The sequence below is a fragment of the Dendrobates tinctorius genome, unplaced genomic scaffold (assembly GCF_039654945.1).
Source record: "Dendrobates tinctorius isolate UK_male_01 unplaced genomic scaffold, ASM3965494v1 ptg000015l, whole genome shotgun sequence".
In the NCBI taxonomy this organism is placed as follows: Eukaryota; Metazoa; Chordata; class Amphibia; order Anura; family Dendrobatidae; genus Dendrobates; species Dendrobates tinctorius.
The window spans coordinates 35383447-35398983 of record NW_027361683.1 but is presented as its reverse complement, the minus strand read 5'-3'; the positions used below and the strand labels follow the sequence as shown (position 1 = coordinate 35398983).

Genomic DNA, 15537 nt, shown 5'->3' with positions numbered 1-15537 from the left:
ATGTATAGAGTGTTCACTTTCCATTTTTTTTTATAGTTTTTATTAAATGTACAAAATAAAACATTTTGATGTATCATGGTATTGGGTGTGGCTGTTTTTTTTGTAGAATTTACAAACACCTGCAAAAAAACTCACTTTTATGTGTGTTTTTTTCTGTCAAGAGACATGTTTTGGTGCAGAAATGTCCGTTTCAAATACTTAACATGTGCACATACCCTAAGTATATTTACGCAGGGGTTAACATGTCTTGAACTATAAAGAACTGCATCCACAACCTTACCCATCATCTATAGGTTCCTTTTTCTCCATGTTATCAGGTTTCTCTTCGCTGTTTTTCATTGCTAGAGAAATTAAAGTTTACAGTCAATAATGCCTGAGGAATGAAGCTACTGTCACAAGTGATCATGACCAGGATATACCTTGTTTGGGGAAAGCAAAGGTGGACCTCTGAGCAGATTTATCTGTATCCTGGATGTCAGAAGACGAGTCCAAGGCCTTGTCTGAATCTGTAAGGATCTCCAGGGTACCAAACTCACTAAGACGGAACTAGAAACACCAACCAACCATCAGGATGGGGGGGGAAGAATATTAGACTGGTGGTTAATTAGAAAGGTTCATTGACCAAAGAATGTTATAGAGGTTTCTGACCCGTATTTGACTCCCCGGAAGAGTAGCAATGCCGTTGCTCCAGTCCAGAGCATTCATCAGGTCAAAGTCTGAAGCAGATCCCCGTGACATCTCCTATTACCTGAAGGAAGACACGTCTGTTAAATAAACTGTAGCATACAAATTTTTGTGCCTTTTTATAGGGTTTGCGCCAGTTAAAGACAAAAATAAATAGCATGCGCTGTTTTGAGTAATTTGCCACAAAAGTCACAGATAAATATCACAGGACAAAAAGAAAAAGCTACTTCAATAAATCACAAATGATTAATCGGGCCAAAAGTTTTTGACAAGATTTAAAGATTTGGACGTGGATTTTTGAAAAGTTACATTCAGTTTCCGCTCCAAAACGTAAAAATCTGAAACATGAACGTAGCCTAAATCTACCGTATTTTGCAGCAATTGTTAGCAGATATCACCCCATTGTCTCTTCATATTGGTGCAAATATTTCTGTCAATCCAGTCTGTTTTAGAGACATAATAAAATATAAGGGCAGCATTGTACCACTGGCATGCAGGCATATTTTTTTCCATCATGTTGTCCAGCATTTTTCTGGAAAATATATAACACTTTGGCAACACTGGTGAAATCTGCCATGGAGCCTCCTAAGTAAATGCTAAAGGGGTTGTCCCTTGCGGAAAAAAAATATCACCTAACCACAGCTTTACTCCAGAGATCCTGTACAGAACACGGCCATCCTCCACAGATCCTGTACAGAGCACGGCCATCCTCCACAGATCCTGTACAGAGCACGGCCATCCTCCACAGATCCTGTACAGAGCACGGCCATCCTCCACAGATCCTGTACAGAGCACGGCCATCCTCCACAGATCCTGTACAGAGCACGGCCATCCTCCACAGATCCTGTACAGAGCACGGCCATCCTCCACAGATCCTGTACAGAGCACGGCCATCCTCCACAGATCCTGTACAGAGCACGGCCATCCTCCACAGATCCTGTACAGAGCACGGCCATCCTCCACAGAGCACGGCCATCCTCCACAGAGCACGGCCATCCTCCACAGAGCACGGCCATCCTCCACAGAGCACGGCCATCCTCCACAGAGCACGGCCATCCTCCACAGATCCTGTACAGAGCACGGCCATCCTCCACAGAGCACGGCCATCCTCCACAGATCCTGTACAGAGCACGGCCATCCTCCACAGATCCTGTACAGAGCACGGCCATCCTCCACAGATCCTGTACAGAGCACGGCCATCCTCCACAGATCCTGTACAGAGCACGGCCATCCTCCACAGATCCTGTACAGAGCACGGCCATCCTCCACAGATCCTGTACAGAGCACGGCCATCCTCCACAGATCCTGTACAGAGCACGGCCATCCTCCACAGATCCTGTACAGAGCACGGCCATCCTCCACAGATCCTGTACAGAGCACGGCCATCCTCCACAGATCCTGTACAGAGCACGGCCATCCTCCACAGATCCTGTACAGAGCACGGCCATCCTCCACAGATCCTGTACAGAGCACGGCCATCCTCCACAGATCCTGTACAGAGCACGGCCATCCTCCACAGATCCTGTACAGAGCACGGCCATCCTCCACAGATCCTGTACAGAGCACGGCCATCCTCCACAGATCCTGTACAGAGCACGGCCATCCTCCACAGATCCTGTACAGAGCACGGCCATCCTCCACAGATCCTGTACAGAGCACGGCCATCCTCCACAGATCCTGTACAGAGCACGGCCATCCTCCACAGATCCTGTACAGAGCACGGCCATCCTCCACAGATCCTGTACAGAGCACGGCCATCCTCCACAGATCCTGTACAGAGCACGGCCATCCTCCACAGATCCTGTACAGAGCACGGCCATCCTCCACAGATCCTGTACAGAGCACGGCCATCCTCCACAGATCCTGTACAGAGCACGGCCATCCTCCACAGATCCTGTACAGAGCACGGCCATCCTCCACAGATCCTGTACAGAGCACGGCCATCCTCCACAGATCCTGTACAGAGTACGGCCATCCTCCACAGATCCTGTACAGAGTACAGCCATCCTCCACAGATCCTGTACAGAGTACAGCCATCCTCCACAGATCCTGTACAGAGTACAGCCATCCTCCACAGATCCTGTACAGAGTACAGCCATCCTCCACAGATCCTGTACAGAGTACAGCCATCCTCCACAGATCCTGTACAGAGTACAGCCATCCTCCACAGATCCTGTACAGAGTACAGCCATCCTCCACAGATCCTGTACAGAGTAGTCATCCTCCACAGATCCTGTACAGTGTACAGCCATCCTCCACAGATCCTGTACAGTGTACAGCCATCCTCCACAGATCCTGTACAGTGTACAGCCATCCTCCACAGATCCTGTACAGTGTACAGCCATCCTCCACAGATCCTGTACAGAGTACAGCCATCCTCCACAGATCCTGTACAGAGTACAGCCATCCTCCACAGATCCTGTACAGAGTACAGCCATCCTCCACAGATCCTGTAAACAACACAGCCATCCTCCACAGATCCTGTACAGAGCACAGCCATCCTCCACAGATCCTGTACAGAGTACAGCCATCCTCCACAGATCCTGTACAGAGTACAGCCATCCTCCACAGATCCTGTAAACAACACAGCCATCCTCCACAGATCCTGTACAGAGCACAGCCATCCTCCACAGATCCTGTACAGAGCACAGCCATCCTCCACAGATCCTGTACAGAGTACAGCCATCCTCCACAGATCCTGTACAGAGCACGGCCATCCTCCACAGATCCTGTACAGAACACAGCCATCCTCCACAGATCCTGTAAACAACACAGCCATCCTCCACAGATCCTGTATAGAATACAGCCATCCTCCACAGATCCTGTACAGAACACAGCCATCCTCCACAGATCCTGTACAGAACACAGCCATCCTCCACAGATCCTGTACAGAACACAGCCATCCTCCACAGATCCTGTACAGAACACAGCCATCCTCCACAGATCCTGTACAGAACACAGCCATCCTCCACAGATCCTGTACAGAACACAGCCATCCTCCACAGATCCTGTACAGAACACAGCCATCCTCCACAGATCCTGTACAGAACACAGCCATCCTCCACAGATCCTGTACAGAGTTCAGCCATCCTGTAGAGATTATGGTGAGTGCACAAAGTGAGGATTCAGCTGTGGATTTTTCTGCATGGATTTGCAGGTAAAATGACCTGCGGTTTGTCTGCATATTTGCCTGCGGATATCCTCTGTGTTTTGACACCTGGACAATGGAACAGGTGTCAAACCGCAGCGGGATCCGCAGAATTGACATGCTGCGGATTTAAGGGTATGTGCACACGGTGCGGATTCTGCTGCGGATCCTCAAGCAGAGTACAGTACAATATTATCCAATGGCTTTTAAAAACCGCAGTGCACATGCTACAGATTCTTCCGCACGGATTTTCTGCTGTTTTAGGGTATGTGCACACGCTGCGGATTGTGCTGCGGATCCGCTGCAGAACCGCAGGCAATGTACAGTATAATGTTAATCAATGGGTTTTAGAATCTGCAGTGCACATGCTTCAGATTTTTCTGTGCGGATTTGCTGCGGTTTTTAATCCGCAGCGTCAATTCTTTGTGCGGATTCCGCAGCGGTTTGACACCTGTTCCATTGTCCAGGTGTCAAACCGCAGGGGAAAACTGCTGGCGAATCCACAGGTCACTTTACCTGCGGTTTTACCTGCAAATCCGCGTGGCAATCCGCACTGTGTGCACTCACCCTTAAATCTGCAGCATGTCAATTCTTTCTGCGGATTCCGCTGTGGTTTGACACCTGTTCCACTGTCCAGGTGTCAAAACGCAGAGGGAATCCGCAGGTAAACCGCAGGTCATTTTACCTGCAAATCCGCGCGCGAAAATCCGCAGCTGAATCCTCACTGTGTGCACTCACCCTAAGGGTATGTGCACACGGTGCAGATTCTGGTGCAGTTCTGCAGCAGATTTGGCCTTGCAGAACTGCAAGTGATGTACAGTACCATTTAAGGCTATGTAAAACAAAAACCGCTGTGCACATGCTGCAGATTTTTCCGCGCAGATTTAAAACTGCAGCATGTCACTTCTTTTGTGCAGTTCTGCAGCAGTTTTTCATCTGCTCCATTATAGAAATCTGCTGGTGAAAACTGCAGTGGAAATCCACACAAAAACTGCACTAAATCGGGGGCGTGGCCTGGATCGCTTGTAGGGAAGACGCGCTTTGCTGCAGCTCCCGCTGCCAGCCACGAAATATACCCTCTTCTGACCCCAACGAAAGTGTCTATATGCCCCCCAGAGAGAGCTGGGCTTAGAGAAGGTGGTGAGGGACAACGAGGAGAGAACCGCGGCTCTCTGCAAGGAGAACGGTCACGGGGAGCGGGCCTTGGCGCCAGAAGCGGTCAGGCGCCATCTTTACTTCTTCCTGAGGTGGTCCGGACAGCAGTCTGCAGAGAGCCGTTGGAGGTGGTGGAGGGCCCGTGGCCTCTGCCGGAAGAGAGACCGCTGACTAACAAGGAAGGGAAGGAACGGATTAGCTTACCGGAGGAGAGGGAGGTGAGCCGGTCGCACGTGTCTGGCTGGTGAACAGAGGGTGACCGCGGTGCTGGGTGCTCCTGGTGCATTGCCCGGGGGATCTGAGGCGGTCGCTCCTGCTGCATACAGGGAACTGGGGCGACCTGGGGTCTGGGGGTACCGCTCCCCCCTTTCAGAGGCGCCAAGACCAGCCTAATTTTATGCCACGGCAGTGTGAGACTTTCTATATAGTGCACCACATTAGAGCGCTGATACCGCCCTATTCACTCATGTCAGCGCATCACCTTTCAAGACGCATGGGGTTATCTTCATCTATGAATATGCATTAGTAGACTTTCCCTGAATGCACGAGGGGTGATTCAAATGCACGCTTTAATTAAGCATTATGGTTAAATCTAATAAAGAGCGTGCAAAACCGCTGGCTACTAGTGTACATCAGGGCAGGCAAAGTGAAATGGAGAAATTTCTGAAAAATAAACCTGGGTCGGCTAGGTCCACACCTAAAAAGCTGCATGCAAATGCTGAGGTGGAGGAACAGGTCGAGGACTCGGACTCAAGTGATGATGTCTCAGGCAGTGATATTACCCACTCAGACTCTGGGAAGTTATCTAGATCAGTCTTCAAAAAACTTCTGGCCCAAGCTTTAAAGCCTTTGGTTACGGAGATATCTGGTATGAGAGCAGATTTGTCACATATTGGTAATAGAGTGGAGTCCCTTGAATCATCTCAGTCCTCTCTCATTAGCCACTCCAACGCCATGAGAGATCATTTGGACTACCACAGAACACAGCTTAATAACTCTCTTCTGGCCTTAGAAGATCAAGAAAATAGGAGTTGCAGAAAAAATATAAGGATTAAAAGCTTGCCTGAAAGTGTCTCTACAGAAATATTAGAAAAATCCACGAAAGATCTTTGCCCTCCTAATCCCGCAAGAAAAATGCGACAAAATTGTAATAGAGAGGGTCCATAGATCGCTCAGACCCAAGCCTAAGCCTTCTGAACCCCCGAGGGATGTGATCTGCGGCTTGTTGAGCTATGTGGACACCAATATTATTTTGTCTGCCTCAAGAGACGTTAAAAATCTCACCTATGAAGGATCTGCTATCCAACTTTATCAGGACATTGCGTTGTCGACTCTTGCAAAAAGAAGGATTCTAAGACCCTTATTGGAAGTGCTACGCACGCGTAAAATCCTTTATAAATGGCTATTTCCGTTTGGAATATTGGTAAATGGAGACGGCAAGCAAATAACAGTGAGGAGTCCTGAAGATTTAACCAAAATATGGGACACATTCGACATTGCTCCTATTGATATTCCTTCATGGTTACCTTTAGACATGGATCTTCGCACACCTCCTCCTATCAATGCTTATACAGGAGGTCAGGGGGACTGGGCCTCAGTGAAGAGACGCATGCCCCCTAAACGAGGGAAATCTGGGGCGAGAAAAGAGATGCCCCCCTGAGTTCTATTGTGCTCGGTCTAGCCGTATTTTCTCACATATAGACCCGGAAATTTTTGTATAACTCTGTAAAGTTTTAGATCACTTTAGTTTGCTTTGATTGGCATCTGCTAATGTGTTGCTGCTTTCATTTAACTGCCTTATAAGCTAACATGTACCACTCGTGTATTGGTGATGTAATTCCCTGCTCTGCTATGGGGGGTATGTTTGACCCCCTACCCCTGCCACAGGCAGGTAGTTGGTTATTGTTATCTATCTGTTACTTTATCTTGTATTTTGTATTTTTTGTGGCTCGTCGGCATGGGGCACTTAATCATTTATTTTTTTTGCTCCATCTATTTTACTATGGGTGATAAGGTCAATTTTGCCACTATAGTAGTGGCTTCATACAATGTAAAAGGCTTACGTTCCCTGTGTAAAAGGAGTCAGGTATTGAACCTTCTACATGCAAAAAAGGCTAGTGTAATCTTCCTACAGGAGACACATTTTAAAGCGAGGAGAGTCCCGGATATGTCTAGATCCCGTTACCCGACCTGGTATCATAGTACGGGTGGGTCGGCGTCTAGAGGAGTGAGTATTGCTATTAAAAAGAATGTTCCTTTTGTCTTGCATGATTGCCTTTCAGATTCCGAAGGAAGATATATTATACTAAAGGGCCTTATAGCCAATACTAAAGTTACTCTGTGTAACCTATACGCCCCAAATAGGAATCAGATTGGATGGCTGTGCAAAACAATGAATACTTTAAAACTATTTACTGTGGGTTTGTTGTTGATGGGGGGAGACTTTAACGTATCACTCAACCCAACCCATACTTCAATGGGCAAGTCGACCCTTTCTCAAAGGGCACTGAGAAAATTACACCTTTCTTTCCAAGAATTACACTTGATAGATCCCTGGAGGACACTCTTTCCTTCGGGCAGAGACTACACTTTTTATTCCCACCCGTGTGGTAGCTACCACAGAATTGATTATCTATTGACACAAACAACTAATCTCCCATTAGTTAAAAATGCGACTATAGACATTATCTCTCTCTCGGACCATGCTCCTATTTTTCTCGACATAGGCATAGTAACCCTTCCGCGACCAGCCAAGTCATGGTCACTTAACGAGACATTATTAGATTCTGATTCCCACATTACGAAACTGACTGGCACTCTCGAATTCTTCTTCCAGACAAATTTACACTCTGGCCCACCCATACCTGTGGTGTGGGAATCACATAAAGCGGTAATGAGGGGAGAATTTATAGCTTTGAGTTCCCATCTCAAAAAAGAAAGAACAAAACAGGTTGTGTCTATTTTGCACCAAATTAATTCCTTGGAAAGATTGCACAAGAGATCTCAAGTAAATAAGATACAAACTGAACTGACGGATCTAAGGAATTCACTAAAAAATCTTTTAAATATTCAATCGGCCAAAACCTATATGAGATGCAAACAGAGGTTCTATCTCCATGGCAATAAAAGTAGTAAGCTTATGTCTTCACTGCTTAAAAAGCAGCAGGACAATACGTTTATTAGACAACTCAAAGCTCTGGACGGCTCTTCAATTTTCGAGACCGCAGACATTGCCGAGGAGTTTAGATCTTTTATGACAGTTTATACAATTTAAGCATACCAGATAGCATGCAAGACCCAATAACAGCTATAGAAAAAAATCAAAGAGTTCCTGATTCCACTAAATCTCCCTAAAATAACCCTGGAAGGCCAATCTTTACTAACTGCTCCAGTTACCCCTAAAGAAATTTTAGACACCCTCTCCACCATTCCAAATGGAAAGGCCCCAGGCCCGGACGGTCTCCCCATTATATACTATAAAAAGTTCATAAAATCATTCTTACCCCATCTGGTGACCTTGTTCAATTCCTATTTGAAGGGCCAGCTTCCCCCTAAGCAATCCCTGGAGGCATACATCACGGTTCTCCCGAAGGAGGGTAAGGATCCCAACTTGTGCACCAGCTACAGACCAATCTCATTGCTTAATGCTGACATCAAAATGTGGGCTAAAATACTAGCGGGCAGAGTAAGCAACTTTTTACCCAAATTAATTCATGTGGATCAAGCGGGCTTTGTGAGGGGTGGGGAAGGGAAAGATAACTCCACTAGGGCCATACAGTCTATAATATTTGCCAAGACCCAGCAGGTCCCCTTAGTACTCCTGTCAACGGATGCAGAGAAGGCTTTTGACAGAGTGTGCTGGAGATTTATGGAACAGGTATTGATTAAATTTGGCTTCCCTCCTCAATATATAACAGCAGTTCTCTCTCTCTACTCTCAACCGACGGCCAAGGTCAGGATTAATGGCACCCTGTCAGTTTTGAGATTCACAACGGGACTAGACAGGGATGCCCTCTGTCTCCATCCTTGTTCATTTTAGTCATAGAAACTTTGATACAAAGCATCAGACAAGAACAACGCATAGAGGGGTTGTCAGTGGGTCCGGGGACACTCAAAACGCTAGCTTTCGCAGACGATCTGCTTTTCCTCATATCCAACCCGTCTCAGGCATTCCCGATCATCCTCCAAATTTTTCAACAGTTTGGCTCCCTTTCCAATTTTAAAATTAATCTAACCAAATCTGAAGCGTTAAATATTACTCTCCCTCATTCTCAACTCTCCACTATTCGTACACAGACTCCCTTCTCTTGGGCTAATAGCTCTATTAAATATTTAGGAATATTCATAACTAGAGACCCCACTAACTTATTTCAAAGTAATTTCATTCCCTTAATTAAAAAAGTTACAAACCTGATGCATAAATATAACCTACCCACTTTATCCTGGATGGATCGCATCAATGTGTTTAAGGCGTATATCATGCCTATCATATTGTATGCCATGAATATGGTTCCGATACCCCTGACCTTTTTCGGGTCGTTAAAGTCACTAATAGGAAAATTTATCTGGAAATCTAAACCTGCTAGGTTGCCTTATAGGCTTCTTACTTATCCAGTCTCCTCTGGTGGATTGGGAGTCCCCGACCCTTTTTATATTATAAAGCAATCCATCTTAGCAGATGGTTAAAGGTGGTGTCTTCCGCTGAAGGTGGGGAGGGAACTTGTGTTGACCTGGCTCTATTGGGCCCGAGGGGTTTACCTTATCTCTGGACTAAAGCTAAACCACCAGTCGCTCTTAGGCTAGACGAGATAACTTCTACTACATTACGTATCAAAAGATTGATGTTGGGGGAACTACCGGAGGACACTTTTCCCTCGACGTTAACGCCGAATGGCTCAATACCCTATCTAATAGATCTTGATTTTCAAGATCCATATAATCTATGGTCTACCCTCCCTAGAGAAACACTGAATAGCTTTTACGGTAATAAAATATTACAGAGAGGAGTTTGGCCACCAAGTGCAATGATTCAACCAACTAATTTTCTTCAGAGCCAAACACATTCGACGTACGCTTCTACAGTTTAGGAAAATCCAAATCCAATTGGTCCTGGCTAGATATCATGGTCAAACTTCCGCCTCCACGGCTAAAAATTTTATCTCGTATTTACTCACACCTTATCTCTCCGAGAGCACATTTTAAACCCTCATTTATTTACTCCTGGTAAATGGAACTCAACACTACATTCACAGAGAAACAAATATCTAGAATGCTATCTGGTGCACGGGGATTCTCTAGGTGTGTACTTTTGCAGGAAAATTCTTATAAAATATTGACCAGGTGGCATTGGACTCCCGCGAAGCTCTTTCAGATGGGTCTTGCTGATAATGATGCTTGTTGGAGATGCCTCAACTCTGGAGGACATCACACACATATATTCTGGGACTGTCCCAAACTGAGACATTTTTGGGATGGTGTTGAGCTAGTTCTCAAAAAATTACAACTAATAAAGACTAATCTTAGGGCTAAGGAAGTTCTTCTTTCGCGCCCGTCAAAGGATTTCTTACCAAAAAAGCATGGTCTACTCCCACTGATGCTAAGCGCTGCAAAACAGCTGATAGCTGTACATTGGAAAGATGTTGCCCCCCCCACATTGGAGGAGTGGCACATTAAGATAAGTCAGGTTTCTCGTCTGGAGGAGCTGTCTAGCTGGGAGATTTTTAACCATAAATCTTATGTGTCGACCTGGGCCCCGTGGGCTAGATATCTAGAGGATAATCCTCTTGGTGAGAAATCTAATATCACGTAAAGTCTTACTTGACCTGATGGCCTTTATACTGGGGTAGCTGATCCCACGGTTGCTTACAGAACAGTCCACCTACTCTATTTTTTTAAATACACCCATCAAATGCTAGTGTTCATGCCGACGGCTACTTTTTGTTGTTGTTATTGATATTGTTCATTATTATGTATCCCTCTTTGCCCTTCCCTTCCTTCTCTTTTTTTCCCACCCACATTTCCCTCCCCTCTTTTCTTTCCTTTCACCTTGGACCGACTCCTAAGCAATACTTCGACAATTGTACTTGTAAAATGGTGTTGTGTCTTATGGTGTGGTTTAAATTTGAAAAGAATTAAAAAAAAAAAAAAAAAAAAAAAAATGCACTAAAACTGCAGGTAAAACGCAGGTCATTTTACCTGCAGATTTAGCAAAATCTGCGCGGAAAATTCCACAGCAGAATCCGCACCGTGTGCACACACCCTAAGGGTATGTGCCCACGTTGCGGATTCGTCTGTGGATCCTCAGCGCATTTGCCTCTGCGGATCTGCAGCAGTTTTCCAAGTGATGTACAGTACCATGTTATCCTATGGAAAACAAAAACCGCTGTGCACATGCTGCAGAAAATTCCGCAAGGAAACACAGTGGTTCATTTCCTCAGCATGTCAATTACTTGTGTGGAATTCGCAGCATTTTTACACCTGTTCCATTATAGGAATCCGCAGGTGTAAAAACGCAGGCCAAATCTGCTTAATCCTCTAGAAATTGGCAGGAAATCCGCAGGTAAAACGCAGGCATTTTGACCTGTGGATTCAGTAGATTCCACGCGGAAAAATCCAGACGAATCCGCAACATGTGCACATACCCTAAGGCTATGTGCACACGTAGTTTTAGGTCCTGCGGATTTTTCCGCGTGGATTTGGAATAATCGGCAGGTAAATTCTCAGGTCAAAAGACCTGCGGATTAGCCTGCGGTTTTACACCTCTACAATGAAACCGCAGCGGAATCCTAACAAAGAATTGACATGCTGCGGATTCGAACCCGCGGAAAAATCTGCAGCATGTGCAGTGTTTTTCAGTTTACCATTGAAAACAATGGTACTGTACAACACATCTAAATCTGCTGCCAACCCGCAGAGCCTGAAACGCTGCGGATCCGCAGCAGAATCTGCAGAGTGTGCACATGGCCTAAAACCACGGAAAAATCCGCAGCATATGCACTGCGGTTTTTAAAAGCCAAAGGATAACATTGTACTGTACTCTGCTCAGCCATCCTCCACAGATCCTGTACTGTGCACGAGACAAACCCTCTACTTTCAGCTCATTGACACGTTATATAACTGCAGCACCCACTGGCGGCCACTAGAGGGCGCACACTCCCTCAGGTGAGAGGATGGCCGGAGTTCCTAGTCACCCCGTACTCGTCCATGATTGCTCCACTCCCGTAGCCGCACAAACAACTGTCTCCAGCTGTACCACAAGGTCAGGCGCAGCAGCGCTCAGTGCACGCAGAGTACAACGCCGGCCGCGCTGTCACTACGCCGGGCGCCTGCTCTGCTTTCCTGCACAAATAAGTCATTTGCTAGGAGAAAAACTCCTACCCTGCCTCCTGCATCCGCCACGTAGCGCGCTCATAGCCTGTGACTGCAAAACTAAACTCCTGTGTCACTTTGCAGGGCATCACTCCTCACCACTCCTCTGTCCCAGAGCCGCCTCTTCCACCATAAGATGGCGTCAGGGGGTTGTCCTCACCAGCGCCACGCCCACCCGACTTATCGCCATGGCAACCGCTCCGGAGCCGACAGCTACCGCGATGTGCCAGGGCGGGTGCCCTGTACTTTGTGAGCGTGAGTGGGGCAGGCACACACAGCTAACCATGGCACACAGCTAACTACGGGCAGGCACACACAGCTAACCATGGCACACAGCTAACTACGGGCAGGCACACACAGCTAACCATGGCACACAGCTAACTACGGGCAGGCACACACAGCTAACTACGGGCAGGCACACACAGCTAACCATGGCACACAGCTAACTACGGGCAGGCACACACAGCTAACCATGGCACACAGCTAACTACGGGCAGGCACACACAGCTAACCATGGCACACAGCTAACTACGGGCAGGCACACACAGCTAACCATGGCACACAGCTAACTACGGGCAGGCACACACAGCTAACTACGGGCAGGCACACACAGCTAACCATGGCACACAGCTAACCATGGCACACAGCTAACTACGGGCAGGCACACACAGCTAACTACGGGCAGGCACACACAGCTAACCATGGCACACAGCTAACTACGGGCAGGCACACACAGCTAACTACGGGCAGGCACACACAGCTAACCATGGCACACAGCTAACTACGGGCAGGCACACACAGCTAACCATGGCACACAGCTAACTACGGGCAGGCACACACAGCTAACTACGGGCAGGCACACACAGCTAACCATGGCACACAGCTAACTACGGGCAGGCACACACAGCTAACCATGGCACACAGCTAACTACGGGCAGGCACACACAGCTAACCATGGCACACAGCTAACTACGGGCAGGCACACACAGCTAACTACGGGCAGGCACACACAGCTAACCATGGCACACAGCTAACTACGGGCAGGCACACACAGCTAACTACGGGCAGGCACACACAGCTAACCATGGCACACAGCTAACTACGGGCAGGCACACACATCTAACCATGGCACACAGCTAACTACGGGCAGGCACACACAGCTAACCATGGCACACAGCTAACTACGGGCAGGCACACACATCTAACCATGGCACACAGCTAACTACGGGCAGGCACACACAGCTAACCATGGCACACAGCTAACTACGGGCAGGCACACACATCTAACCATGGCACACAGCTAACTACGGGCAGGCACACACAGCTAACCATGGCACACAGCTAACTACGGGCAGGCACACACAGCTAACCATGGCACACAGCTAACTACGGGCAGGCACACACAGCTAACCATGGCACACAGCTAACTACGGGCAGGCACACACAGCTAACTACGGGCAGGCACACACAGCTAACCATGGCACACAGCTAACTACGGGCAGGCACACACAGCTAACTACGGGCAGGCACACACAGCTAACCATGGCACACAGCTAACTACGGGCAGGCACACACATCTAACCATGGCACACAGCTAACTACGGGCAGGCACACACAGCTAACCATGGCACACAGCTAACTACGGGCAGGCACACACATCTAACCATGGCACACAGCTAACTACGGGCAGGCACACACAGCTAACCATGGCACACAGCTAACTACGGGCAGGCACACACATCTAACCATGGCACACAGCTAACTACGGGCAGGCACACACAGCTAACCATGGCACACAGCTAACTACGGGCAGGCACACACAGCTAACCATGGCACACAGCTAACTACGGGCAGGCACACACATCTAACCATGGCATACAGCTAACTACGGGCAGGCACACACAGCTAACCATGGCACACAGCTAACTACGGGCAGGCACACACATCTAACCATGGCACACAGCTAACTACGGGCAGGCACACACAGCTAACCATGGCACACAGCTAACTACGGGCAGGCACACACAGCTAACCATGGCACACAGCTAACTACGGGCAGGCACACACAGCTAACCATGGCATACAGCTAACTACGGGCAGGCACACACAGCTAACCATGGCATACAGCTAACTACGGGCAGGCACACACAGCTAACCATGGCATACAGCTAACTACGGGCAGGCACACACAGCTAACTACGGGCAGGCACACACATCTAACCATGGCATACAGCTAACTACGGGCAGGCACACACATCTAACCATGGCATACAGCTAACTACGGGCAGGCACACACAGCTAACCATGGCACACACAGCTAACTACGGGCAGGCACACACAGCTAACCATGGCACACAGCTAACTACGGGCAGGCACACACAGCTAACCATGGCACACACAGCTAACTACGGGCAGGCACACACATCTAACCATGGCATACAGCTAACTACGGGCAGGCACACACAGCTAACCATGGCACACAGCTAACTACGGGCAGGCACACACATCTAACCATGGCACACAGCTAACTACGGGCAGGCACACACAGCTAACCATGGCACACAGCTAACTACGGGCAGGCACACACAGCTAACCATGGCACACAGCTAACTACGGGCAGGCACACACAGCTAACCATGGCACACAGCTAACTACGGGCAGGCACACACAGCTAACCATGGCATACAGCTAACTACGGGCAGGCACACACATCTAACCATGGCACACAGCTAACTACGGGCAGGCACACACAGCTAACCATGGCACACACAGCTAACTATGGGCAGGCACACACAGCTAACTACGGGCAGGCACACACAGCTAACCATGGCACACAGCTAACTACGGGCAGGCACACACAGCTAACCATGGCACACAGCTAACTACGGGCAGGCACACACAGCTAACCATGGCACACAGCTAACTACGGGCAGGCACACACAGCTAACCATGGCATACAGCTAACTACGGGCAGGCACACACATCTAACCATGGCACACAGCTAACTACGGGCAGGCACACACAGCTAACCATGGCACACACAGCTAACTACGGGCAGGCACACAGCTAACTACGGGCAGGCACACAGCTAACTACGGGCAGGCACACACAGCTAACCATGGCACACAGCTAACTACGGGCAGGCACACACAGCTAACCATGGCACACAGCTAACTACGGGC

General features: G+C 48.2%; 1 protein-coding gene across 2 annotated transcripts in view; it reads right to left on the bottom strand.

Moving 5' to 3' along the window:
* Positions 1 to 12566, bottom strand: part of LOC141076150 (lethal(3)malignant brain tumor-like protein 4) — a 140311-nt gene extending 127745 nt beyond the window's left edge. The window contains exons 1-4 of one of the 2 annotated variants that reach the window (XM_073563494.1): positions 12455 to 12566; positions 649 to 748; positions 420 to 546; positions 281 to 341 (exon numbers count right to left, since the gene is read on the bottom strand). In XM_073563494.1, coding sequence (XP_073419595.1) covers positions 281 to 341; positions 420 to 546; positions 649 to 738 — 278 coding nt within the window. In that variant the 5' untranslated portion in view covers positions 739 to 748; positions 12455 to 12566. Of the gene's footprint in view, positions 1 to 280; positions 342 to 419; positions 547 to 648; positions 749 to 12364 lie in introns of both variants that reach the window. The other variant, XM_073563485.1, reaches the window with a different exon arrangement.
* Positions 12567 to 15537: the final 2971 nt, after the last annotated feature.